Here is a 24,087-nt window from a genome sequence, read left to right as displayed (position 1 = left end):
CTCAAATCGACCAGTTATTTAGGAAATATGGTAGATATGTCAAAAAATATTTCTTTTGGGCTACTAACATCGGAAGTGCTTCAGATCAAAAGCTTTTGAGGCGATATACTAGTGTCTCAAAACCCTCTTTCGCAAATTTTCTGAGTCGTGGTGCACTATTGTATTCAAGAGCACATTTTGCTTTTTGCGAATAGAAATTTGTTAAATTGCAAAATGAAACTGACCGATTAAGACGGGAAGCATTAATTTGACTCATCTACGTCGTGAAAATAGTTCCAATAGCTTTTATTCGTCAGCATAAGGCATAACAACCGGAGTCCATTTGGCCGACGTTTTCTTGTACGCGACGTGACCAAATGTGAAGTATACTTTTAGGCTGCAATTAAAAGCCTTTGCAAAAAGCGAAAAAGAAAAGTAGAAAATAAATTTCCCTTACGTTCAATTTACTTGAACTAAAGAACGTTTTTATAAAAATTACACCAATGTTGTTGGAATTTAGCAATATTATAATTAAACTAAATTAGTTAATCATTAATAATTTTTTTGTAGATTTGTTTGGAAATTGTCAAAAGATATTGTGTAAATAATTAAATTGCTTACGTTTTTTCCATGCGAAAGGCTCGATATAAGAACAAATAGAGTACACATTGCTACATTGACCCAGCTGATACTACTGTCCGATTCTTGTCTTACCAATTCGGTTTTAGCTGTTATTATTTAGAAGTAGCTTGCGTGTGCCTGGTATAAATCATAAGACTTGATTGCGATTGTATTAACAGTCTCCAGATAACCATATTTTGTGAAAATCATGCACGACGTAACTATACTTTTTTTTAGTCCATGTTGATAATTCAATCGTAAAATTGGGAAAAAGAAATTTACCGGAACTTTTTATCACATGCCTATCAATTAAAAGTAGTTAGTCATCACATAATAAATATGTGGTTATAGAGGTGAATAACAATCATCAATTGGACAAAACAAAAAAATAAAACAAATTTTGAATAATCATATTTAAAATTAGGTCTCTTTATTAAGTACAAAATACAATTCGAAGCCTAAAACATTATACTCATAGAGATATCCGCTCCTCTGGGTTTTAAAATGTGTGATTGTGGAACATTGTGAGTGACAGTGACACTTTAATCTTTGACATGAAAGTTTGTTGTCAAATTGGATTCACATATGAGGAGTACGTGTTTCACACAATGTTCTGGCGATTCTTATCTATAGCTCAGTTGTCAATATACAAAATCGATTGTGTATGTAAAAAGTTTTAGTTGACTGTAAAATGCATTTTTAGAGCGGGGAATTCCAGATGCTTGACTAATTAGTGAGCCGCATTGGGGATTTTTCCATTGTATGATCGCTTTTGTTGTTATGTAAACAAAGCTCAACGGAAATGTGAGGGAGCGTTGAGAGAATCTCATTGCACAGCGACTGGTATTCATACTTATAAAATATAGCGAGATTTTAGCACTATCTCGAAAGAGCTTTTACTTTATGATAGAATGCCTTGAGAGGACCAATGCTGGACAGGACTAGTGATAAGAGTGTTACAACTTTCATCAATATCCGTAGATCCCACTCAGAGCGACTCTTGAAGTAGCCGGTCTCATATCCATAGTACTGCGTAACCAGGGCAATCACAAAGCACGCGAATCCCAAGAAATTGTGCAATGCTTTGTTCAAGAGCGGCGTAAGCACTCTCTTAACACGTTGCGAGCAAAGAGCTGCCAATCCCGAGCTCATTGACAACAAACAGAGTATAAAGGCAGTGATACCTACAGGGTAAAACCGGATTATTGCCAGGTGCGCTTGCCAGAGTGAATTCTGATTACTCACCCAGTCTGCCATGAGTAGACTGCAGCAAGAATCCCTTCTGTATCATTTTAATGAGCGCTCCAGCAGCTCCACAGGTTCCACCTAGTGTTAGAACTATCCAGTGTATGGTGGTCTTGGTGTTGCGCTTGTAACTATTGGTTAACACATTGTTGCCATAGTGGACCATAACGCCTTCCGCCATTAGGAAGGAGAACTGCAACAAAGAGAGAAGTGATCTTAGCATATTCCATATTCAGGACAAAACTACAGTACTCACCCCAATGGTGACCAGCCAGGCATGGAGGGAAGTGCCGGCCAGACCGGTTCGCAGCGTAATGTACGAGATGTAAATGGTTATAAATCCAATGCACATCTGATTGAGAACATTTAGGAAGTATTCCAAACGTTCCCCAGTCCCTTGGGTCTCACCGTGTAACGTATTATGCGACATTCTTGTGTATCGTTGGGGAGTTGGAGATTCGTTGAGAAGGACAAAGGATGGCAATCGTTGTGTGCGTGCGGCTCTCTGAGTTGGACTCAATATCGGCGTGGTCGTCGTGCTTCCGTAATCGACGACAGTCTGATTGTTAGTGACCGGCAGGTGATGCTCAGTCATTGTAGCGACGCTACAATTTACCAGCTCAGTATTTTTAATTTGAGCAGAGCTCTTATCACAATGTGAAGCAATAATGTTATTTCTGTGTTAAATGTATTATGTACAACAAACACCTTCTGTGAGTTCTGGCGACTGATAATTGCGACTATTAGCTATCAGTATGAAATACAAATTGGCGCTAGCTTTTTTTCGTTTATATTGCAGGCAAAAAAGTCAATGCCGAACGACACGAGTTCTGTTTTTATTTTTATTGTTTAAGCGCGACCGAAAATTCCCATTGACTAGCTTGACTGCCGTAAATTACTCAACTAATCAAGTACTTTTGCCAGTTATAAGGGCAATATACTACATACATAATTATTTCTGTATAAGTATTTATTTAGGTGTGTAAGTGTTCGTCCACAAACCACAAATAAGAACATTAGTTCAGCTTTTGTTTTTATGGCATTCCATATCAATTTCCTCTGGGGAAGCTGTTCAAATTCGCACCAACCGCGATTAAACTACATACATACAAATATAATGTAAATATGAGGATCTATAAGTGCAGAGACGTACTAACATTTGATTAGAAAACCGCAAGCTATTTGTTGACATTATCAGCAGCGTGACCAAATCGAATTTTTATAAAAGTTTATTTTCTTTAAAAAATATACTATGTATTTGTTTAAAATTTTGAATTATTTTTTAATGTAATTATATTGATTGAAATCGTTACATTCGCACGATTTTAGCTAATGAAAATAAATTTTTTGGGGGGTTTTTTAAAGAATTACCGTAAACTTTTGTTATGTGTTTAGAGTGAATTGAGAGTACTTTCGGAGGGTATAAGATTTAATTTCACTGGAGTCACTACACAAAGTGGAAGTTAGTTTCAAAATTTTCATTTCAAACGCAATTTTTAGCGAATTCTGCAAAATAAACCCTATGAAAGTTAATATCCTAAAGAAAGTTAAGAATATTAGAAGACAAAAACCGATCGTTTGGTCTTAATAATGTTTATAGATTTTTAGCAAAGCCGTAAACCCATTGTGTCGCACGCTACGTGTCGCACGCTACACTTTTTTCGCTGGCATTAACATAAGACAAACATCTTTTTATTTAAACTAAACATTATTTATTATATTCATAAATGTGCTTAACAATTATTTCAGCGTGATTTACTTTTGATTTGTATGTGAGCCCAAGCAGAGTCAAAAAATTGTGAAGAATACAATAGGGATTTGAAAGTGTGCGCAGAGCACGAATGTAAGTAAAATTATGAAAATTATAATGAAAATTGGGTTTGATAAAAATTTGAGCATTTATAATGATCGAAATTTCTTTTTTTGCTTTAAATTCTTAAAATTCGATATCTACATTAATGTTCCATATAAAGAAAAATTACAAAATGTGAAATTTAAAAATTTGTCGCTGGTGGACTGTTTCTGGGATTTGCCCATATAGTACGCCGAAACTTTAGTGTATTGATTTTTTTTTTACTGTCGAAGCAAAAAAGGATACGTCTTCAAATATAAAAACAAAATTATGGTTATTTTTTAAATTTGCTAGTGAAACATAAATTCTGCAAATTTGGCGCCTAAAAATTAGAAAATCGATAATTAACATCGATTCACGCATTCTTAATCGATGAGCAGCTTGAGTTAACCAACACTGAATGACGAACGTAAATTTAAACAGGTATTTGAATTAAATTCTTCGCATTTTATTAACTTAGCTAATAATAATAAGTGAGCTCTAAACATAAATTGTTAAGTTACTAATAGGAACTAAAATCTCAGGCTTCTATGCGATGTGCTTAACTTGTGAAGCTAACAAATTTGTGATACAGCGACTTGAATGGTGCAATGCAAGTTAGGACCATAGCGATCATCGTTACAACTTGCATAAGTATAACAAAGTCTTGTCCTTGTCCCTTAAATATGCCTGTCTGTGTATAACCATAGAACTGGGCAAGCATTGCAGTCACAAATGTGCCCAAGCTCAGAATTACGTGAAACGTTTTGTTGGCCAACGGCGACACAAGCTTGGACATGCTGCGCGCCACAGCAGCGGTTATTCCACTTAAGAGGGCGATTAGACACAGAATAAACGCTGCGAATCCCAATCTCGCATGGGTGGTCACTGAAATGGACCAGTCGTCACGTATCAGCTGGACGAGGCAACCAGCTACGCCCATGCCGCCACCAAGAATCTGGAGCACTACATGAATGGCGGTTTTGCGCTTGCGAGTGTATCGGAGTGTTAGCCAGTTGCCATTGTAGAAGCACATCATGGCCTCGGCCATCAGAAACACAAAGCCAAAGGTTACCAGCCAGACGTGGAGGCGAATGCCCGTCAAGCCAACACGTAGACAGTTCCAGGATATCCAAAATGTAATAAAGCCGATGCACAGTTGATTGAGGACATTTAGACCTGCCTCGATGTGTTGCAGGACACTGGTTGAGTTGGATTTTTCTGTTACCATGGTGTATATTGTTGGACTCTTCACTTTACTATCTTAATAAGTCTTAAATCAAAAACAAAAATCCTTTTCAGGCACTAAACTTTCACTATCCAAATGTCAACTTCTCCCACGCATGAGGGACAGACAACTAATTTGAAGAAACCTTTTCTATTGACCGTAATTAACAATGTACATATTATATATGCGCACACATACACGGTTGCATAAGTAGTAGGTGTAGGGTTTCGCTATCAGTATCAGTCGCACTACTTACCATTATAATGCATACAACCTAAAGGATTAATATGTATAATTGAGTACTGGCACGTTCACATTCGATACTGTCCAATCGGTTATCGCAAACGTTTGCCAACGTTTACCAATTCGATTTGAAGTAATCAAGCATCACAGTCACTAACGACTGCGACTGCGACTGCATCACAACTTGGGTTGCAACACTTAAGATAATGTTAATGTACATTCGAATATACTCATAGTATTCATCCGTACGTCCATTCATACATATAGATCGGGTATTGAGTGTGTGCTGAGGCGCACGTTAGCCATTGTGGATCATATGCATATTTTGAAGTATGTCCATACAATATTTAAATGTATTTATGTGAGTAAATATTTTTGGAAATTAGCCATGTCATCGAAATTAATTAGCCACTTATACGTGTAGCACTTATTTGTTTGAATTAAGCCTTATCACATTGCAAAATCGCACGTACTATGATAATTTATAGACTCGCCTACGCAAAGACAAGCATGAGAATGCTTTACTATACTTAGATATGAGTGTACGTACTTGTACGAATTGAACAAGTGTTCTATATTATAGCAACAAGTAGACTGGGTAGACTCTATTTACTACTTGCCACTTCAGAAAAGCTATTCCGATCAATGGAATCTGTTCTTTTTGCGATATGAGTTTACAGTTTTCGGAAACTCAAATCGTCAAATTCACAAGCTAATAATAAACTACAAAATAGTGCAAAATCATTTTCTGTCTAGATTCAACAAGCATTCTCTATTGCTAGAATTATGCAATGCAGATACTCTAGAACCCGTTCAGTAATATAATTCAAAATTAATTCTTATCGGTAGATATAGAGTAATTTGCTTGAGTGGTTTTCGAGTATCAGTTCAGTGATTTATTTTAATTTAATAAATAAATTGTATAGAAATTAAGGATTAATAAAATTGGAAGTGGTTTAACCTGTTCACTGTCGTTATCAGGATAGTTTAGATGACCCGAGTAGCCACAGACTTTTATCTTCTTTGCAGGGTCTCTGTCTAGAGGGGGCTCTGAGCATTTAAGTCGATGAAACCCCAAAATCTTAGGACTGGTTGCAGCAGTGGTGCTCAAGTTACAGTTTTGGAAGGGAGTACCTCTGGATACATACCGTCGCATCACACTACGACATTCTTCTGCCTAAGAGCTGTTTATGTAATTTCTGGTTTATTAAGGAATCCGAACAAATCGACACTGAGCAATGAAGGGATAGACGAAAAGGCAAAGAGCTCCCCACGCAATATCGAAGGATCTAACGAGAACTTCACTGAGCTGACGATGTAAATTATAACGCCAATAATATAGTGTAACTGTCGCATGTCATTATTGTAAAAGGACGAAATAAACAAGATGTTGGTTAGTTTTTTTTTTGTTGCAAAAAGATATCGTTGGAAAAGACAATGTGAAAATCCATTTTGAAACTTTTTAACTTCTTTATTTTTAAGGCATGGCTTAGTGAAGCTTTTTTACTTATTTTCTTTAAAAATTTTCAAAAATATTTTATCTACACGCTACCCATAGAGTAGGAGAGTATTATAACTTTGTACCGGCAGCATCTCCGACCCTATAAAGTATATATATTATATTATTGATGAGCGTCAACATCCGAGACGATCTAGCCATGTCCGTCTGTCTGTCTGTCCGTATGAACAATTAGATCTCAGAAATTAAAGAAGATAGAGCTATAATTTCTTTTTCGACATCATAAATTGAGGAAACTCGAATAAAAAAAGTGAGTCGGCAATTTTGCTATATACAATAATAATATTGTGATTCCTTAAAATTTAGTTGGCATCTGATAAAAACTGTCGAAGTTATTAAAGAATTACTTTTGTATTGAAAAATAATACTCCAATATTTTGCTTTTACTTAAAATGTGTAGCTTGTATTTCAAAGTCGGGCACACTCGACTGTAGCTTTCTTACTTGTTTTTAAATGAATTTTTCCCATTTAAAAAAAAAAAGTTTAGCCTCCATCATTAAATAATACGAGTATTGTGCAGTATGTTTTCAAATTATGTACTTTAAAAGTAATTCATATATTTTAAGTAATTGAAGAGGTACTATTTTATTAACGGGTTTGAGAAGACTAACCACATCGATCCAATAAAAGTCTATTCAAATAAAAGTGACCCTTCTTTATTTGGCTTTTAGAGTAATTTGTAGTGCGAAAACATACATATTTCAACGAAAAGGCTTAAACTGTCTTTTTAACATTTTGTTTTGTTTGTTTATGAACTTAACTTTTTAAGTAACTTTTTTAATATTTGTGTAATTTTTAACAGACCAAATTTTAACAATAACAAAATTGTTTATTGCCAATTTTGAATTTCAGAACCAAACGCCTTTTTTTTGTAGTGAATCCATGTTCCGCTTAACATAATTTCGTTTCGCGCGAGATTTTCTAGGAACGTAAATACCTATTGGAGGGAGGGGTCGAAGAGTTGAATATATTTGAATAGCTTGGACAAAAATTACATTGCAAGTATTAATTTGAACATATTGCACCGAACTGATTTAAATAAAAGCAAGTGCATTTACATATTGAAGATGAGCGTATAGAAAATTGAGCTAGCTTATAGTATAGTATCAATTATATCTATTGGATTAGATTTCAGCTCCGTTCAGAGAATCCATAGAATAAAAAAAGGAAAAAAGTATCTATCTGGTTATAAGCTTTTGGTTTGTTTCGGTATGATTACTTAATTCAAGGGGAGGAGTTACTTGAATAATTACTTTTGATTTCATGAGAGGGATTGAGTCAAAATCACGAAAAACCTGACTACGTAAGCTATGGACTACCCTTAAGTATACTTTAAAAAAAGAACATACTATTAAAAAATTTGATAATCAACTTTCAAATATTACAATGTCGTCATCTTAACTCTTACCATTTGGGTTTTGTATTAAATGATCAGTCGTGATCAGTCAGAAATGATCTGATAATAACGCTGTTGGCAAATTAAATTTCTATGTATATTTTTATTAATGATTAATGTGTGAAACTCCCAGTTCTTAGTATTCTTTGTGAGTCATTGACTCAAAGATATATAAAATTCTAAATTCTTTTATTCTTATTTAATACAAATATTTTTAGTATTGAATCCTAAAAAAAAAATTCAAAAGTTTTGTAAATATAGAAACAAAATGAATGACATTAAACTTTAATATTCATTTAAAGAAAAACTTAAAAATACTGAGAAATAATTATATTGCATTTACAAAAATATCGAGCTTTTTAATTACTTTTTTAATAGTTTTCGAATTAACCGATTAGGAAAAGAGTTTTATCCGCAGTTTTATAAGAAAAACAATTTAGATGTACATTATGATCACAACAGTTTATTTAATTTATCGAAATTTAATTTTTTCCTATTCGCAAATAGGAAAAAATCTCGTCTAACACTTGGCGGTACAATCGTCGCCTTCACAGATATCGCAAAGTTTCGATTCCACCTGATAGTAATCAGTGGCTTTCTTGTTGTTATCGTAGTAGTCATAGAGAACGACTGGAGAGGGCTTCTGATTGGCTACTGCGTGAGTCTTGAACGCTTCGATGGGCACGCACTTGAGCTCACCCTTGGGCAGGCTCTCAAAATAGATGACCACCACAGAGTCGTCATTCTTAGTTTCAACCAGCTGGAAAAACCAAGATATAAATATTAGTAAATTAATTATAATTTACTTAATTAAAACTCACCCTGACGCGCTCAATCTCCTGGATCTCCTTAAAGCTGTCTTCTTCGACAGTGTAGCCGGAGGGCAGTGATACCTCCAATATGGCCATATTGGAAGCCTTTGCTTTGCCCTCTTCTACGTACTCCACGCACACGCTCAACTCCAGTTTTGACTTGGTGGTCTCGGGCTTAATGATCGTTTGAATCTTGAAACTCGGCTTTGGATCCTTTTCGACGATATTATACTGATAGCTGATTTGAACCAAGGCTGCACCCGTGCCCTTGGCCTCATAAGTCAATGACTTGGTTCCCTGGGGAAACTCTACGGTTTGGAGCAACAAATCATTCTCTTCGTTGACAGTAAGCTTTTCGGTCTTTTCGCGCTGGCCTTGATTGGAAACGCTCAAATCCCACTTGGCTGCCTCATATCCAGACTTCTTGGCGAACTGAATCAGAGCCTGCAGACCGGTCACTGTATCCTGAGTGGAGGCAAAACCACCGTAGCTATTACGCTGAGCCACCAGCCAACGGATCGAATCGAGTACCGACTCGGGAGACTCCTCTTCGAGCAGTGTGAGCAGTGCGTATGAGGTGATTTCGATGTCGTGACTCCAGATCCAGCACCACCAGCGACCACATTTACCGGTCCTCAGCTTCTCCACATCGTCGGACCACCAAGTACGATCATCTTCGGTTTTGGCTAGCGCCTTAATCGCCGCCACATGCTTGGCAGCATCCGGGGCCTTAGCCTTCTGCAGAGCATAGGTGGCAATGGCTCGAGGCAAAAGCTCTTCCGATTCTTTTTCATTAGTATTGGCGCTCAAATAGGCAACAGCCTTGTCAACAGCCTCTTGGTTGGGCTTCTCCTGCTCCAACAAGGCGAGCAGTGCGTTAGCCGTGAGCGTAAGTCCTGAACGGGTTGAGCCATAGAAGTATTCGCCTGTCTCAGTAAAGCTGCCGTTTTCGGCCTGGCGAGTGAGTAGGAACTCATAGCCTTGTTCCAGTTGTTTCTCGTCCACCTTAATGATGTCCTTGATCTGGCTAAATGAACGTAACACATAGGCAGTCAGCCAGGTGGAACCATTGCGATCTGGATCCTCCTCGCGCCACTTGCCAGGACCAAACGAGCTATAACTGCCATCGTCGTGACGATAATGGAACATGTGTTGATAGCCCTGCTCCAAGTTACGCTTAATGCGAGCGTCCAGTTCGGGTGTCAGCTTCTTAATGCTCTTTAGGTAGTCATGCACCAGATAGTTGGGTACCAACTTGGACATTGTCTGCTCACCACAGCCGCTGGGCAAATGCAGCAGACGCTCCAGATTCTTAATCACGGGACCAAGCAGATCACCGACTAAGCCAAATTCCACATGCTGTGAGTCCGGTACAATATCTTCTGGCAATTCCAGCTCAAAGCTATCCTTGTGCTCACCAACATCCTTCAGATTGACGAAGAAAGCGCGGTTTCTGTACTCTGTAACACCTTCAGGCACCACCTTCAGAGTCTTGTGCACAGCATCGCCTGCCACAGGTGAAATGGCCGTAAACTTGAGCAGTATGCTGCCAATGATCTTGGGACGCACCAGGAAGGAAACACCAGCTGCAGCGTTGGCACCCACTCGTACTGTCTGCGAACGCTTCTGTTCGTCAATCACTTCGTTGGAGACATCCACAAACTCGTATTCATTGTCCTCGTTGTTGAGTACAACCTCCACGTCCAACTGTTTGGGTAGGTAGTTGAAGACCAGGGCGGGCACACTGATGACTTCGCCACGCTTCACGGAGTAAGGCAAGCGAATGGATACAAAGAACGGCTGGAATGTCTTAATGTTCAGTTGATCATTGGTTACGGCCAGTCCCTTCTCGGGATGCACAGCAAAAGCGGTGAGGACCCAGCTTGTAATGGTATCGGGAATCTTCCTGACCCACTTGAAAATCTCGGTTTTGGTCTCTTCAATGTCTTCAAACAGCCATGTTTCCACAAAGTTCCTGCGGACCACAGGTGCCGCAGGTGCAGCTGCTGCAGATTCAGCAAAACCGCCAACTGCGTCGGCCACGGGAGCAGCTGCGCCAAGGGCGGCAGTTGTGGTGTGGACACTATGTAAGACTCCTGTCTTGCGCATGACACCACCTGAAAAGGCCTCTGCAATTTATGGAAGTCAGAATAATGTTTGCATTGCTTACGTAATTTCGTCTTACGTGGGTAATAAACGGGCGCCGTACGATTGTAAAAGAAATTGGCGTTCGTCATTGTGACAACTCCGCTGCGTTCACCAGGATAATAGGAGTAACCACCCTGCCAAGGAGTGTTTGTGTCGTAGCGACTTAGACGCCAGTTGAACGTATCATGTCTCAGATCATTGTTGTTGCCCAATAGCAAGACGCTCTTATCCACAGCCAACAGACCAACAAACGACTGAGGAGCCGTCTTGATCTCCAACTCAACTTCTGCACCTGGTTTCACCTCCTCCGGAGCAGTAACATTGATCTGGTTCTGGAGTTCCACCTCGACGTGGAAACTTTCCTCAGCGTAACGGAATTCACCAGTGTCATCCACATAGTAAACATAAATGCGACCATTGGGTGATGTGATAAATGATGGCGTCAGAGTGATATTGTAAACCTTCTGGGGTTCACTGAGCTCCACACGTTCCGTGTGTAGCACATTGCCACGTCCAATAATATTGTACACAAAGTAGTTGAGGGGTCTGCTCGAATTCAGAGTAACCTGATACTCCTGCCCAATTTTAAGACTACACTCGAGTGAAAGAGAATGTAAATAGGTTAGAGTTGGATTAATATGGTTAATTATTTATGCAAACCTCCAGGTGTCCTTGGGTCTCTGCACATCAACCTTGAACCATTCCTTCTCCTTTTCCTCTTCAGGGTTTTCAATTTTTTTGGGCTCCCTGTAGGGATAGGTGGTGTAAAGTTCACGATCTTCGCCGCCATAATTCAGCTCGATCTTGTAGTAACGTGTGAAATTCTCCATGTCTGGTAGATCGGGTAAGACGACCTTGAAAACAGCCAAACTTGATTCGTTGAGGTGAGTCTCAAAGAACAAGGGTTCCTTCTCGATTTTAGGCAATTCGGACTCATCTCCATATATTCTATGACGTATACCCTCGGTGAATTTGACCTTAATAGGGAATATCAATTTAACTTTTTGATTTGAGATGCGCTTAATCACTACCGAATGCCTACCTTTACCACACCTTTAGTGTCCTGCAGAAGAGTGCCATCTACGAGTGTGATCTTGAAGATTATTTCATGCTCCTTGTCGGGAACAAAGGAGTAGCAGCTACTGTAATCCGTGCACGTCATCTCGTAGCGGTAGGGATAGATCAAAGTACCTCCAGTTTCATTGAGCTTCACGCCGGTAAAGTCCTCCTCAACGGTGGCCAAAATTTGAGCGTACGTCGCCGAGGTCTTGTAGGGCAAATGATTTTCGAATTCTTTGACATTTATATCAAACTTTGCCTTGCCGTTGACCATATCTGTAGTCCTGATGATGGCATGACCGGGAGTATCTGTGCGCACTGTCTTTCCATCCACATTGCTCCATGTGCTCGACTCATCCGTATGCAAATTAAGTAGAACTTTACCGTTCACCGGCTTGCCGTAGGTATAACTTATTAAAAATAATTGGTTTGATTGGTGGTTAGGAATATATGTATCTATCTGTTAACTACTCACTTGGCTCGGACCACGACCTGCATGTCACCATCCTTGACCGACACTGACTGAGTGGCGTCCATACTAATCGAGTACTTCGGCAGAACATATTTCTCGACATCAAAGTAAACGCGCTCATCTGAATAGTAGGATCCTCCATTCTGAGCAATAAGTGACCAGCTGCCCAACGTGGCAAATTCAGAGAGTACAAATTTGCCTGTATAGACACCACTTCGAGTCTTGATGTGTTTTTCCTCCTTAATACGATTACGCTTTGAGTCCTCGAACCACACGACCACATTATCATCGGCCTTATCTGGCTTCAAGTTCTCATCCAAGAAGAGCACACGGTAGTTGATAGTATCGCCTGGCTTATACTTTCCCTTGTCAGTTTGGATCTTTACATAGGCCTTGAACTCAGCCCACTCCAGCTTTGTAGTATTTTTGAACTCCAACCCCGACACACCCTCCGCTGTTAGATTATAGTCACCAGACTTCAGCGGGGGCAAACTGAAGGTGATCTGCTTGAACTCATCGGGCTTGGCAAGCTCCACTGTTTGTGTCTCATTGTGCGAAGGTCCTGTAATGCCAACTTTCAGTGTGACTGGCTCCTTAATATTGTGAACGGCAACAGCCACATTGTAATCACGATGCGAATGTATAGTTCCAGGTCCAACTATAGTGTATTGACTGCGGGGGCAAAACAATTAAATTAATATTTAATACTTCATTATAATCAATAAAATTTCAAGTTGAATTAATAATGTCTAAACATAAAAACATTCATTAGCTTTTAAATTTGATTTCTATGGGTTTTTTTGTTTGTCTTGTTTTTATATTTTTTTGTGAACATTCAATGCCACGCTTGAAGTTTCTCAATATCAGCTCGACACAGATGCGTACAGTTCAATATATGTATGTATGAACTAAATTCTGTCGCTTCAGTACGTTTTGATTTCAAATTGTGTTGTTGAAATTATTTGATTATGTTCCTATTTGTTGTATTCCACCATTCATACAAAATATTAAAAAGACCCCTGCAACCTTTCAGAAGCTTGTCTTGAAACTTTGATAACGAATTAATTGTTAAAAAATACAAAATTATTCAAGTTTATCATGTGATTGGGACTGTTTTAAGCATTTCGACATTTGCATACATCAGTTAACTGTATTTTAAATTTAGTAATTCAGAATTCAAGTTATCTTAATCTGTCTTAATTGAATTATTATATATGTATGTAGATGTCATTTATCACGGTTTCTTCAGATATATTTATAAATTAGGATTATCCAAAGTTTTTTATTAAATTGACTTCACTTTGCAAGAGTATTTTATATTCGACATTTTGCAAATAAAATTTCTCTGCTTTGAGTCATTTATAAAATTTATTTAATTTGCACACATTTAACGGTACATACTTTTAGAACCTGATCTGTGGAAACCGGCTTCAGTACCATGTTATGTAAGTTGAATTAAAAATGAGCCGTGAATGTTTTGGACTTTCTTAAAATGAAAGCTGTTACCGTGACATAAAAGTTGATTTCCGACTTTGAGCCGTCCTAATTAATAAAATTTAAATTTTTCCTGCTTACTTAATTTGGTAATAATTTAACAACTTACTACCAAACTACTACTACATATATTTTACATTAATTAATTGATAATCAAATATTTTCTTTTCGATAGTGGGTAAGTGATACAAATTATATATCCATCTGATATTGAAATAAATATTCAAATTTGTTTCGGGTTAGATGCTTAAGATGTGAATGTAATAGAATTACTTTTACGTTTTGTTTAACTCTGGGAGGATTCATTAGTATGTCTAGCTAATATATTTGTATTTCCAGTAATCTTCTCAGAAAAGCAACTGCTAATGGGCAAAACAAATTTATATATTACTTATAAGGTGTTAAGCGCTGAGCAAACTAAATGTATGTAGATATATAGGTAGGCTAACACCTGAATGAGGGACTTGTTTTTATCTAAAGTAAGGTCGTCGTCACGCTATCAATAAACAGAAAAATAATAAACTTAATCGGGTCTCGTTTAAGTCTTGTAGGTATCAGATGTCATTTATCTTTGACAAAATTTGAGCCACTCCACAACAAAAAAAATTAAAAATTGGCAATGTTTTTCTATAGCAATATATTTGGCACAATGAACTTTAGCCTAGAGAATACTATTTATTCACTTAAAAAAAAATTAAATGAAAAATCAATGAAATCCACATTTAAAATACTATTTGTATACACAGAAATTAGTAAATCATATATACAATACATATGTAGATTGGATTTTCACTTACCCCTCACACTTGACTAGTTCCGCCATTTGTAGGAGACCGATAGCCACGAAAGTGATGACAGCAAAAGCGTCTACTAGACGCATTTTGAATTATTGTTTTTTGTTATTGGAAGAAAACGATAATAATAACTGATAAATAGTCTGGTTAAAGTTAATAGAAGATTTACAATAGGCTGCGATAACACAACCGACCGGGCTCAGAGCTGAGCTTCGACTGGTTGAGCTGCTCAACTGCTCAGCTGTACTTAATACTTTTATACCTGATACACGTAGAGTAGAAGAGTATTATAACTTTGTGTCTGCAGGTAATCTATGTAAAAGGCAGAATGGGTTACCTCTGACCCCATAAAATATATATATTCTTGAACAACGGCAACAGCCGAGATGACATAGCTATGTCCGTCTGTCTGTCTGCCCGTCCGTTCGTATGCACACCCAGATCTCAGAGACTATAAGAGTTAAAGTAAAATTTCCTTCGACAGCACTTGTTAGTTTTTTGTTTAAAGAACAAGTTCGCTTTAGATTGTTGCAGCCCCAATTCCGCTACCGCAAAGTGAAAAAAGCTAATGGCAAGTATAGTTTTAGTTGTGTATAGTTGCGATCCTAAAAAAATGTAAATAGTCATTTAAGAAATAATTTTGTGTAGAAAAAAACGGCTAAAAACCAACTATTTTAGTTGTTTTGTGGACAACCTGGTATATTTTGTACTTTATGGAATATTTTAAAAGTAATAATATATTGGTATACAAAATATTGCCTTCAATTTATTTTACTATACTTTCGGAATTTTAATTTGGTATATTTTTAGATTATGATTATATTGAAAATGGGGAGGCGGGTATCTAACAGTCGACTACACATTTTTTACTTGTTATTTTCTGGTTTTTTCAATAAAAATCTGAGCTGTCGAGCAGCGCATCGACGCCAACTTTAGCCACACAACAACAACAGAAAAAGTTAAATAAAAAATAAAAAAAACCAAAACACTGATAATTATAAACGAGTACGTGTATGTCTGCTATGAATAATGACCGAGAATCAATTAAAGAAATTTAAAGTCAAATTAAGTAATAAAACAAAACGAATAACTTGCCGGTAAGTCGCAAGAAGAAGATCAAGAGGGGTTACATATGAAAACAAGTTTTCTTGAAAAGAACCTCCCTACTCTATCTATACGACACTTAATTAAATTTTTACTTATGTATAAATTTGAAAATAATTTTTAAAAATTCCAAGTATTCTATTATCGTTTGTGAAATATAACCCTATGTCACTGGCCCTGAACTTTAAATGTGTTTGCGATTTCATTGGTAGATTAAAAAAATATGCCACATGTATCGGAAATAAGGCATATACAAAATCCATATTACAAATTACGTACTAATATAAATCATTAATCAGCCAATTTGTTAAACATTATATTTTATGTATACATATGTATGTATGTTTTACTAGATAAAAATAGAATTTATCGAGACAACTTTTTCTTGACATTTGAAAGCATATTGCATTAAGAAATCGCAATTGTGGGGCAAGACGAAGAATATTGCTTGCAGGTACTGTAAATATGATATCATACAGTATGAAGTATTTCACTAGTATACGGACAACAAAAAACCTGAAAAACGTTTTAGCTGTGACACAAATATACTCATACATTTATAGTACGTATTTACATACATACGTATGCATCTGATTTTTATTTGTTTTCAAAGGGCGTTCAGATCTTGATAAGCACAATAATAGTGGATGTACTATTATATGAATTAAAAGTAATAATAGCCATTTCGTGCATTGAAATAATATAGATTTCATTTCTCACTTGTGTGCTTAATTAAATTGATCTTAAATTCGATGTGAAATTTTGTTTATATTTTATTTCATATTCTGGTTAGTTATTAGCACTTTAATTGTCATATGTTTAGCGTATATTTAAAAGTTTAGGTTAATTTATTTGCTTCGTGTCGCACCCAATGACGTCACGATTGTCACGTATAGATGTGGTTATTAATTTTAATTGACTATTGTCGTACTTTTTTGGGATTGGGAAAAACCTTTACCAACGTTCCAGTAATGCAAAAATATCGTATTTTTTGTTAAATTAGTGTTCAGTATGATGATCTAAATTTTGGGATTTTAAACAATTTCTGGTTGATATTTTCCACTAGCCAAAGTGATAAACAATATATTGAGAAATCAACAACACAACTGAAAACAAACCGGCAGACGACGTGAAAGGCAACTGCTTACTAACTTTTTCTCTCTGTGTCTCTCTGTTTATTGCCGCTCTGTGGCAAACAAATGCACATACATTTGTATGCGTGAGCTGTTTTTAGATGTATTTGTTGTGCTTAGCTATTTTATCTCAAATGACGTCATCATTTGGTGTGTTTTATTTTCACATTGCCATGAAACGAAGATTGCGGTGAATGTAAGTCCCCTTTTAATGGTGCTCAATTATCATCAATCGTCCGGAGTTCATAAAAGACTGATATGACTTTCAAACTTTGCATTCATAACAGCACCTAAAGAGTTTCTGTATTAGAAGTTATTCTATAAAACTTTATTTCCATCATTTAATATATACTTGTTTATTTATTACGTCACGAACTAATGTAAACACGTCACGCACTAGAATATACATATCTCTACTAATTTTTATATATAAAAATAACCAATATAATTTTCATAAAATTTAAAATATAATTTATACAACTTAGGGAAAGTAATAAAATGTTCTAAACAAGCAAATGAGATAGCTACAGTCGAGCTATGATTGTAAAAATCGCAACTCTTTAAAATGGCACTATAAAGTACATGTCTTAATAAATTTAAATATTGTATGTTTTATTTTTTTATGTATATTGTGCATTTTATGATTAGTTTAAGTTGCAGAGTACTAATTAAATAACAAAGAAATAAAATTAAATTGGGGCGTTGAAGAACATATGGGTCTAGTTTTGTCAAAGTAAATATTTTAATGTGTCTTTCGTGTGTATGCTAACAGTTATCTAATTTTTTAGGTCTGTCGTTCTTGACAGCTAGAATCAGTTACGATTATCTTGATGTGAATTCAAAGTAGCGCATTTGATTGTCGATGGTACCGTATTTTTCGTTTTTGCTTGTACTTCTGCTCGCTCTTTTATCAGCCACTTTGCTTTCAGCTAGAATTTCATAACATTCGAATGAAATGATTCATGGCAGCGATTTTAGGGTGAACCGAAATAATTGTGCGCAGTCGGCCGTCAACTGTGTAAAAAGTACCGCGATCAATTTGGCAAACCGGTTTCGTATTGGCCGAAAATAACATGATAATGATTAAAAATCTGAGTATGCCTTCATGAACATATAGATGTGTATATCCGCAAATCTGAGCAATGCCAAGCGACGCCACCTGTGGCTGGTAGAGTGGTTGCTTTTTGCTGTTCGCTGCCCCTGCTGCCGCCTTTTACCCACCAAGGTGAGGCTGAAGCACGTGAAAGATCGCTGAGTCACGCTCCAATTGATTTGAAAGTTCTCGGGGAGATCCAGCTGAGCTCAGCTGTTTGCTGGCAGCGCCATGCGTTTCAAACGCTGCCAGACTGTTGTAGCGCGCGGTTCTCTCGAAACTTTACAGCGCAATCGAAAACTTATCTGCCCAACGTGCGTGTCTCACGTAGTAGATAAAAAGCTTAACGGAATTTTCCCCATAACAAAATCAAAAAAATTAACTACAAACAAATAGCATTAAAATGGCAAGCAACGTTTTACAAGGCTGCAGCTCCTCGGGATCTCTTGATGTTTGCGAAACTGAAGATCTACTGGAATATTCCGGATTACAACACGAAGACAATGGCAGCCTTAACAACACCACTGCAGGCATAGACATCGCCTCAGCGGGATTTTATTTTGGTTTCTGTACCTTCGTTTCGCACGTTCTCCTCGCAGGTATCACGGCGTTCGTGGTGCACAAATGTGTGTCCTTGAAGATGGTCCACACTGCGGGACATGCCTTTTACTGCACCGTAGCTGTAAGTATTATCCTCTCTCTCGTCCTTGAACTCAAAATACAATTAGACGTTCTTTTTCTATCATTGACAGTTTGTATTTTGTTTAGGGGAAGCGCTGCTGGTGCGGCACAGCAGGGTCCTCGAATCTTACCTAGGTATCTTCAACTTAGATCTGCTGCACGGCGCCTTGGGTCTGCTCGCATTTGTAGTCGGTGTCGGTGGTGTTGGCATCAAAACATGGCAGAAACTTGAACGCAAACGCGAGGACCCAAATGCCAACGTCAAGCACTTCCGTAGCAATCACGGTTTCTCAGGTAAGTGGATATGAATTCACTATCCGATGGCATATTCCCTAAATGTATCTCTGCTTCTTTTAGGTATCATTGGGTGTGCCCTGCTGCTGTGCACTGTTCTGAGTGGCTTGCCACTTTATTTCATCACAAGCAAAACGCTTCAGCTCGTCCATCGCTTTTGTGCTCTCAGCAGTTTCCTGTCTTTGATGATCTCCCAAATGTACAGCTACAACACGGGTTTTGCCCGACGTCAATGGAAAGCCCACCACGTGCGGTTATTTAAGTTGTTTACGTTTATTGCCACTGTCACCACTGTGAACTACGAGCTGAGACGATTTTCTCGCGAAATTGTAACACTATTGTGGAGGCAGATAAGCGAGTAAACAAAATTGACTCTCATTCTCGAACCTCATTCCACACTATATTCAAACTGTTTTACATTCATATTTATGCTTTTATTTGTTGATTAATAACGATACATTGATATAGTATATATATTGTATATAGTTTTGATTATTTGCGACTGCATCTGGATACAATTAGAATATTAGATATAGCTTATAGTTCCATGTTACTAGCAATGGATATAGCAAACAATCACCACAAATAAAACAGATCCGACGCTTACGGTTTTCTACAAACTAACATAATATTTTAGATATTGAAGTGGATTAAGTGATAGATGCGCGAGAGAAAGCATCAGTTGCGTCCGCTCTGTGATGTGTGCATTATGTCCAGAGCAGCGGGAATGTTGCCCTCAACCGATTCCAACAACTGTGTGAGCCAGGCACCTTCGTTGCTAAAGCCCATAGCCATCATAGCGTGCACTGCAGCATTAATGCGTTCATCTGTGATGACGAGAAACAAATAAATTAACAAGTTACGCATATTTCATATCTAAAGGTGAAATTACCAGTGTGATAGATGGGCACGGTGCGCTTCTGTTCTGGTGCCAGAGGACGAGGAGCATTTGTTGTCGATGTCGAGATGCTGTTAGTGGCCACCGAATTGGTCGACGTCGAGGTGCTCACTGTATCCACTTGTGAAGTTTGGGTATGTGCCGTTGTCTGTTCACGTTGCTGCTCCTCGTTAATATGTTGACGCAGCATTTCACCAAGCTGCACATAGTCGCGCGATGGCGACACCGAAGCATCCGTATTGGTAGCGGAATTGGTGCTAGTTGAGTTCAAGTTGATCAATGCATCGGTACTAGACACATTGGCAATGGGAGCAGTACTGTTATCAATCATCTGCCAGTCCTGATCCAAACTATCTGACCTGCGGCGTTCTTCTTTTTCTTCGTTTGCGATTGGAACAGAAATAGACTGCGCGACTGAGGAAATGGGAGCAGTAACGGTAGATGCAACGGATGTGATAGAAGCTGCTGGCATTGATTGCTCTTCTGATGATGCTTGTGAATCAATAGACTTGCCCGAAGATGTTGATGTAGTAGACTCTGCAGTTTCGGCAGGATTCTTTGGTGTCTCAGAGACAGTTTCAGATTTCTTTGGAACTGAGGAAGTACTAGAAGACATTGAAGTATCCGCACACCCAAAGGCAGCTGCCTCATTAGGATCTATCATTTTAGCAAACATTTCACTAAAGTTGTTCAAGATTTCAATGCCAGCTCGCATATACTCGGGATTCACCATCTGTGCCAAGTTCTCCAGGTTGATCACTGGAGTTGTCGGGGTGCTGTTGGTAGTGGAAGCAGCTGCCTCAGGTTTTGGTTGCTCCTTGGTGCGTGGAGCAGCTACTGGTTCCTCTACATTGGCTGTGACAGCGGGCTCCACAACAGGTTTCGATTCAGTTGAAATATTTTCAGAGCTTGTGGTAGCTGCTGCAGTCGGTTCTTCGGTCTTGCACTGAGTTTCCTTGGAGTCTGGAACCGTAGACGGATCAGCCGAAGGAGCAGCGGCTGCTGGAGTGGCTGTTGCCGCGGCGGCCTCTGGTAAGTTCATCATCATCTCAACAAACTGAGACATTAAGCCACCGTGACGACGAGTAGAACGTCGATCACGACGGCTCTCCTTGTGCGAATCTGTGGCTGTTCCAGCTGTTGGTTGAGATGAAGCAGTTGCCGTGGCAGCAGCAGCAGCTTCTCCGAATGGACATTGACCACGGAAGCGACGGCCCGAACGACGATGGTGGTGCGAACCAGCCCCTGGACCACTTAGCCAAGCATCGATGACGCTTGGTCCGTTGTTGGTTGGCATGCGCACCATCAAGTGATCAGAATGCTTGTGCGCAGACTCACAGCGCTGGCAAAGATCAAAATCGGGACACTGCACGCATTTGTAGCGAAAACCAATCATTGGCAACGTTCCACAGGCATCGCATTGAACACCATCATGAATGACGAAATTGCTCGGATCGTCGACTGGTGGAGCAGCAGTTTCATCGTGTTTGGCTTCCACCTTTTCTTCACCGGCACTTGAGATTTGCATGTGCATGTTCTTCTCACATTGGCTCAAAAAAATGTCATAGTCATTTTGATTGACAATCTCAATTTCATCAGAATCAGCATCTAAAAGAAAAAAGTATGTATATACTATTAGTAATAGTGAAACAAAATTTTCTGATGTTTTTGTGGCAAACTTGTGAAATTGATATATGTATGTATACATGCATGGTCTGATTTGCAAACATACAAAAGAATACTATTATTAAATTAAGCAAAATCGTCGACTACTCTTTATCTATCGATTTGGACCTGTTGAGCAACTCCAACATTTGTTTTGGTTTTGAAGCAATATGGGAAATGGATGCGTTAGAGTGGGACAACTACAGAGTAAAATGCAGTATATGTATGTAGATTTCTGCGGTGTACTTCGTTTCTTGTTTAAACATTCATTAGTCTAAAACTTAATTCATGTACTATGTCCATACTCACGATGTATTTACTTCATTATATATGTATATAAATTGGTACATACTTGTACAAATGAATCATTGTGTAGTTTTTTGTGGTCGATTTTTCGACATTTTCGCTATCAAATCTATTACTGATACTGATACGCATTAGTGTGAATCACATTGGACATAGAAGTAACAACGTACATAGTATATTTGTATATACATATGTATGTATTATTTGTACATTTACAAAATAAACGCAATTTGTAATATTCTTGCTGTTCTCTGAAACAACAATTTACACTCCCGCACACATTTGGTTGCACTGCCATTTATTTCACAATTATGTATATCATCGATTCAATATCTTACCTATCCAATATGTCCTGATCTCGGTTTTGGGCAGTTGACGCTCCTGGAACAGATACATCTCAATTTCCCGGTGCAATATATTCAATGAAGCGGACGGCATTTTTAGATATGCATTTATTTTCTTCGTTACACCAGCTGATGCACCATGGTAGGTTATTTTTAATAGTCGTTCAGCCATTTAAAAACTTTTTATTTTTATTTTCAGTTTATTAATAAAATATACGTTGCGTAAACTGCTTTTCAAAACTACTGTTTATTTGTAATTTTATTTCGTTACACCAATTTTATTTCGTTACACGAATTCTCTGTTGTTATTTGTGTGATGGAATTAATTGCGTCGCACTCGATGTTCTTCGTTCTTCGTTTTGTATTGACGAACCGCAGTTGGTGCAGCGTCGGCTTTTATACCTGCAGCTGCTCGTCGATAAATGATGGACACGAAGGTTCTTGAATATTCTCTTCGTCCGAAAATACTGCAAATCATTCTCTGAAATAGCTCTATTTGTACTCTAGTAGCACGCACACATACATTTTTGTTAAAAAATGAAAAGTAATGCTTAAAGCTGGCTCAATTGAAGTGAAGAAGCATTGCTGGTATTATCGATATATCGATATTCTTTTAATACATCGATTTTTCTTATAATAAACTTGTGTGCTGTTATTTTGATCATATAAAATATTACTAATTAAATCTGTAAATATTATCAGTAAAATTAAAAACAATTCTTTTTAATTTTAAAATAATGCTACGACAGTTTTAGAAATTTTATGCCTTTAAAATGTCGTGAATGATTTAATCATTGCTTGTTTGTAATCTTAGATTTGCAAAATTGTTAGAGTATTTTAAAATGTATGAATTTGTTATCTGATATTCCATACCAGTACAAGTATTTTATGTGTGCGTGAATCTATCGTGACAAAGTGATGCGTATTGATAATATTTCACATTTATCGTTACTATCTATCGCGCACAGTGTTAACAAAATATTATGTGCCAGCCCTCGAAAGCGCCAAATTTAAATTTGAAACTAATTGAGGTCCCGTATGTGATTGGTTCGATAAAATTTGTATATATTGTAAATGTTGTGTATGCATAATAATTGAAATTATAATAATAATTTATTTTAGGGCTGTGTGCGTCGCAACATTTGCAAAAGTTGAAGCATATGAGTCTTCGTTCGCGGTGGATTTGCGGTTTCATCATTAGCGTGTTGTCGGCTTTCGATGTCCTTTTTTGGAGCGGGTATATTTACTACTTGTGCTGTGGTTGTGTCCGCTACAGAATTCTCGGCGTCTGCTGCAGCTGTTTTCTTCGAGAATGCATTAGCTAAGAGGAGCGATATGTTACATTATGTAAATTTAGTTTTCGAAACCATTCAACTCACTTAGATATTCATCGGCAAGTATGTCCAGCCAGGAGGAATCATCTTGCGATGGCATTCCAATTACGAAACCATCTAAACGTAATTTCAGATTTTCTTCGCCCTTCTGACGTTGATCATAATGGATCTCCTCTTGCTGATAGCCATAGTCCCCATAATCGTTGTACAAAAGCTCCAGCAAATCGCTGGCAGAGCTACGCATTTTTGATGGCTTTGCCATGGCCAAGCCAATAAATTGCAGAAAGAACAAGACAAACAGACGATTGGTGAATTTGCACATCTTTTTGGATGCTTCTCTTTTTATAGCGTAGACAGGACCGCCGTCGTCTGAAAGCGGACAACGAATGAGCCA

The 24,087-nt window shown here is 37.8% G+C and overlaps 6 protein-coding genes across 8 annotated transcripts; 1 reads left to right on the top strand and 5 right to left on the bottom strand.

Moving 5' to 3' along the window:
- Positions 1 to 1,007: 1,007 nt before the first annotated feature.
- LOC132798604 (transmembrane reductase CYB561D2) lies at positions 1,008 to 2,749 on the bottom strand. The gene is made up of 3 exons (XM_060810529.1): positions 2,102 to 2,749; positions 1,846 to 2,038; positions 1,008 to 1,784 (listed from the first exon to the last, which is right to left on the bottom strand). Exons 1-3 carry the CDS (start codon positions 2,438 to 2,440, stop codon positions 1,480 to 1,482), a joined length of 837 nt encoding a protein of 278 aa, XP_060666512.1. The 5' UTR covers positions 2,441 to 2,749; the 3' UTR covers positions 1,008 to 1,479.
- Positions 2,750 to 3,591: 842 nt separating this feature from the next.
- LOC132794524 (uncharacterized) lies at positions 3,592 to 5,068 on the bottom strand. The gene has a single exon (XM_060805044.1). It carries the CDS (start codon positions 4,905 to 4,907, stop codon positions 4,239 to 4,241), a length of 669 nt encoding a protein of 222 aa, XP_060661027.1. The 5' UTR covers positions 4,908 to 5,068; the 3' UTR covers positions 3,592 to 4,238.
- A 3,437-nt stretch (positions 5,069 to 8,505) lies between these two features.
- Positions 8,506 to 15,065, bottom strand: LOC132783491 (murinoglobulin-1). 2 transcript variants are annotated; one of them, XM_060788691.1, is made up of 7 exons: positions 14,845 to 15,065; positions 12,557 to 13,225; positions 12,065 to 12,491; positions 11,683 to 11,999; positions 11,045 to 11,613; positions 8,884 to 10,991; positions 8,506 to 8,822 (listed from the first exon to the last, which is right to left on the bottom strand). In XM_060788691.1, exons 1-7 carry the CDS (start codon positions 14,925 to 14,927, stop codon positions 8,583 to 8,585), a joined length of 4,413 nt encoding a protein of 1,470 aa, XP_060644674.1. In that variant the 5' UTR covers positions 14,928 to 15,065; the 3' UTR covers positions 8,506 to 8,582. The 2 variants fall into 2 exon arrangements, with proteins under 2 accessions (XP_060644674.1, XP_060644675.1); XM_060788692.1 differs by having other exon boundaries at positions 8,884 to 11,003; positions 11,060 to 11,613.
- Positions 15,066 to 18,396: 3,331 nt separating this feature from the next.
- LOC132783493 (uncharacterized) lies at positions 18,397 to 19,508 on the top strand. Of its 2 annotated transcripts, none has more exons than XM_060788694.1 (3): positions 18,397 to 18,853; positions 18,924 to 19,146; positions 19,210 to 19,508. In XM_060788694.1, exons 1-3 carry the CDS (start codon positions 18,575 to 18,577, stop codon positions 19,506 to 19,508), a joined length of 801 nt encoding a protein of 266 aa, XP_060644677.1. In that variant the 5' UTR covers positions 18,397 to 18,574. The 2 variants fall into 2 exon arrangements, with proteins under 2 accessions (XP_060644677.1, XP_060644678.1); XM_060788695.1 differs by having other exon boundaries at positions 18,659 to 18,853; positions 18,940 to 19,146.
- Positions 19,509 to 19,555: 47 nt separating this feature from the next.
- On the bottom strand, positions 19,556 to 22,790 carry LOC132783492 (protein ref(2)P). The gene is made up of 3 exons (XM_060788693.1): positions 22,354 to 22,790; positions 20,039 to 21,652; positions 19,556 to 19,973 (listed from the first exon to the last, which is right to left on the bottom strand). Exons 1-3 carry the CDS (start codon positions 22,529 to 22,531, stop codon positions 19,825 to 19,827), a joined length of 1,941 nt encoding a protein of 646 aa, XP_060644676.1. The 5' UTR covers positions 22,532 to 22,790; the 3' UTR covers positions 19,556 to 19,824.
- Positions 22,583 to 24,086, bottom strand: LOC132783494 (uncharacterized). The gene is made up of 2 exons (XM_060788696.1): positions 23,739 to 24,086; positions 22,583 to 23,680 (listed from the first exon to the last, which is right to left on the bottom strand). Exons 1-2 carry the CDS (start codon positions 24,013 to 24,015, stop codon positions 23,478 to 23,480), a joined length of 480 nt encoding a protein of 159 aa, XP_060644679.1. The 5' UTR covers positions 24,016 to 24,086; the 3' UTR covers positions 22,583 to 23,477.
- Position 24,087: the final 1 nt, after the last annotated feature.

Source organism: Drosophila nasuta, chromosome 2L, assembly GCF_023558535.2.
Source record: "Drosophila nasuta strain 15112-1781.00 chromosome 2L, ASM2355853v1, whole genome shotgun sequence".
In the NCBI taxonomy this organism is placed as follows: Eukaryota; Metazoa; Arthropoda; class Insecta; order Diptera; family Drosophilidae; genus Drosophila; species Drosophila nasuta.
The sequence above is the reverse complement of the archived record's forward strand: the minus strand, read 5'-3'. Positions and strand labels throughout refer to the sequence as shown.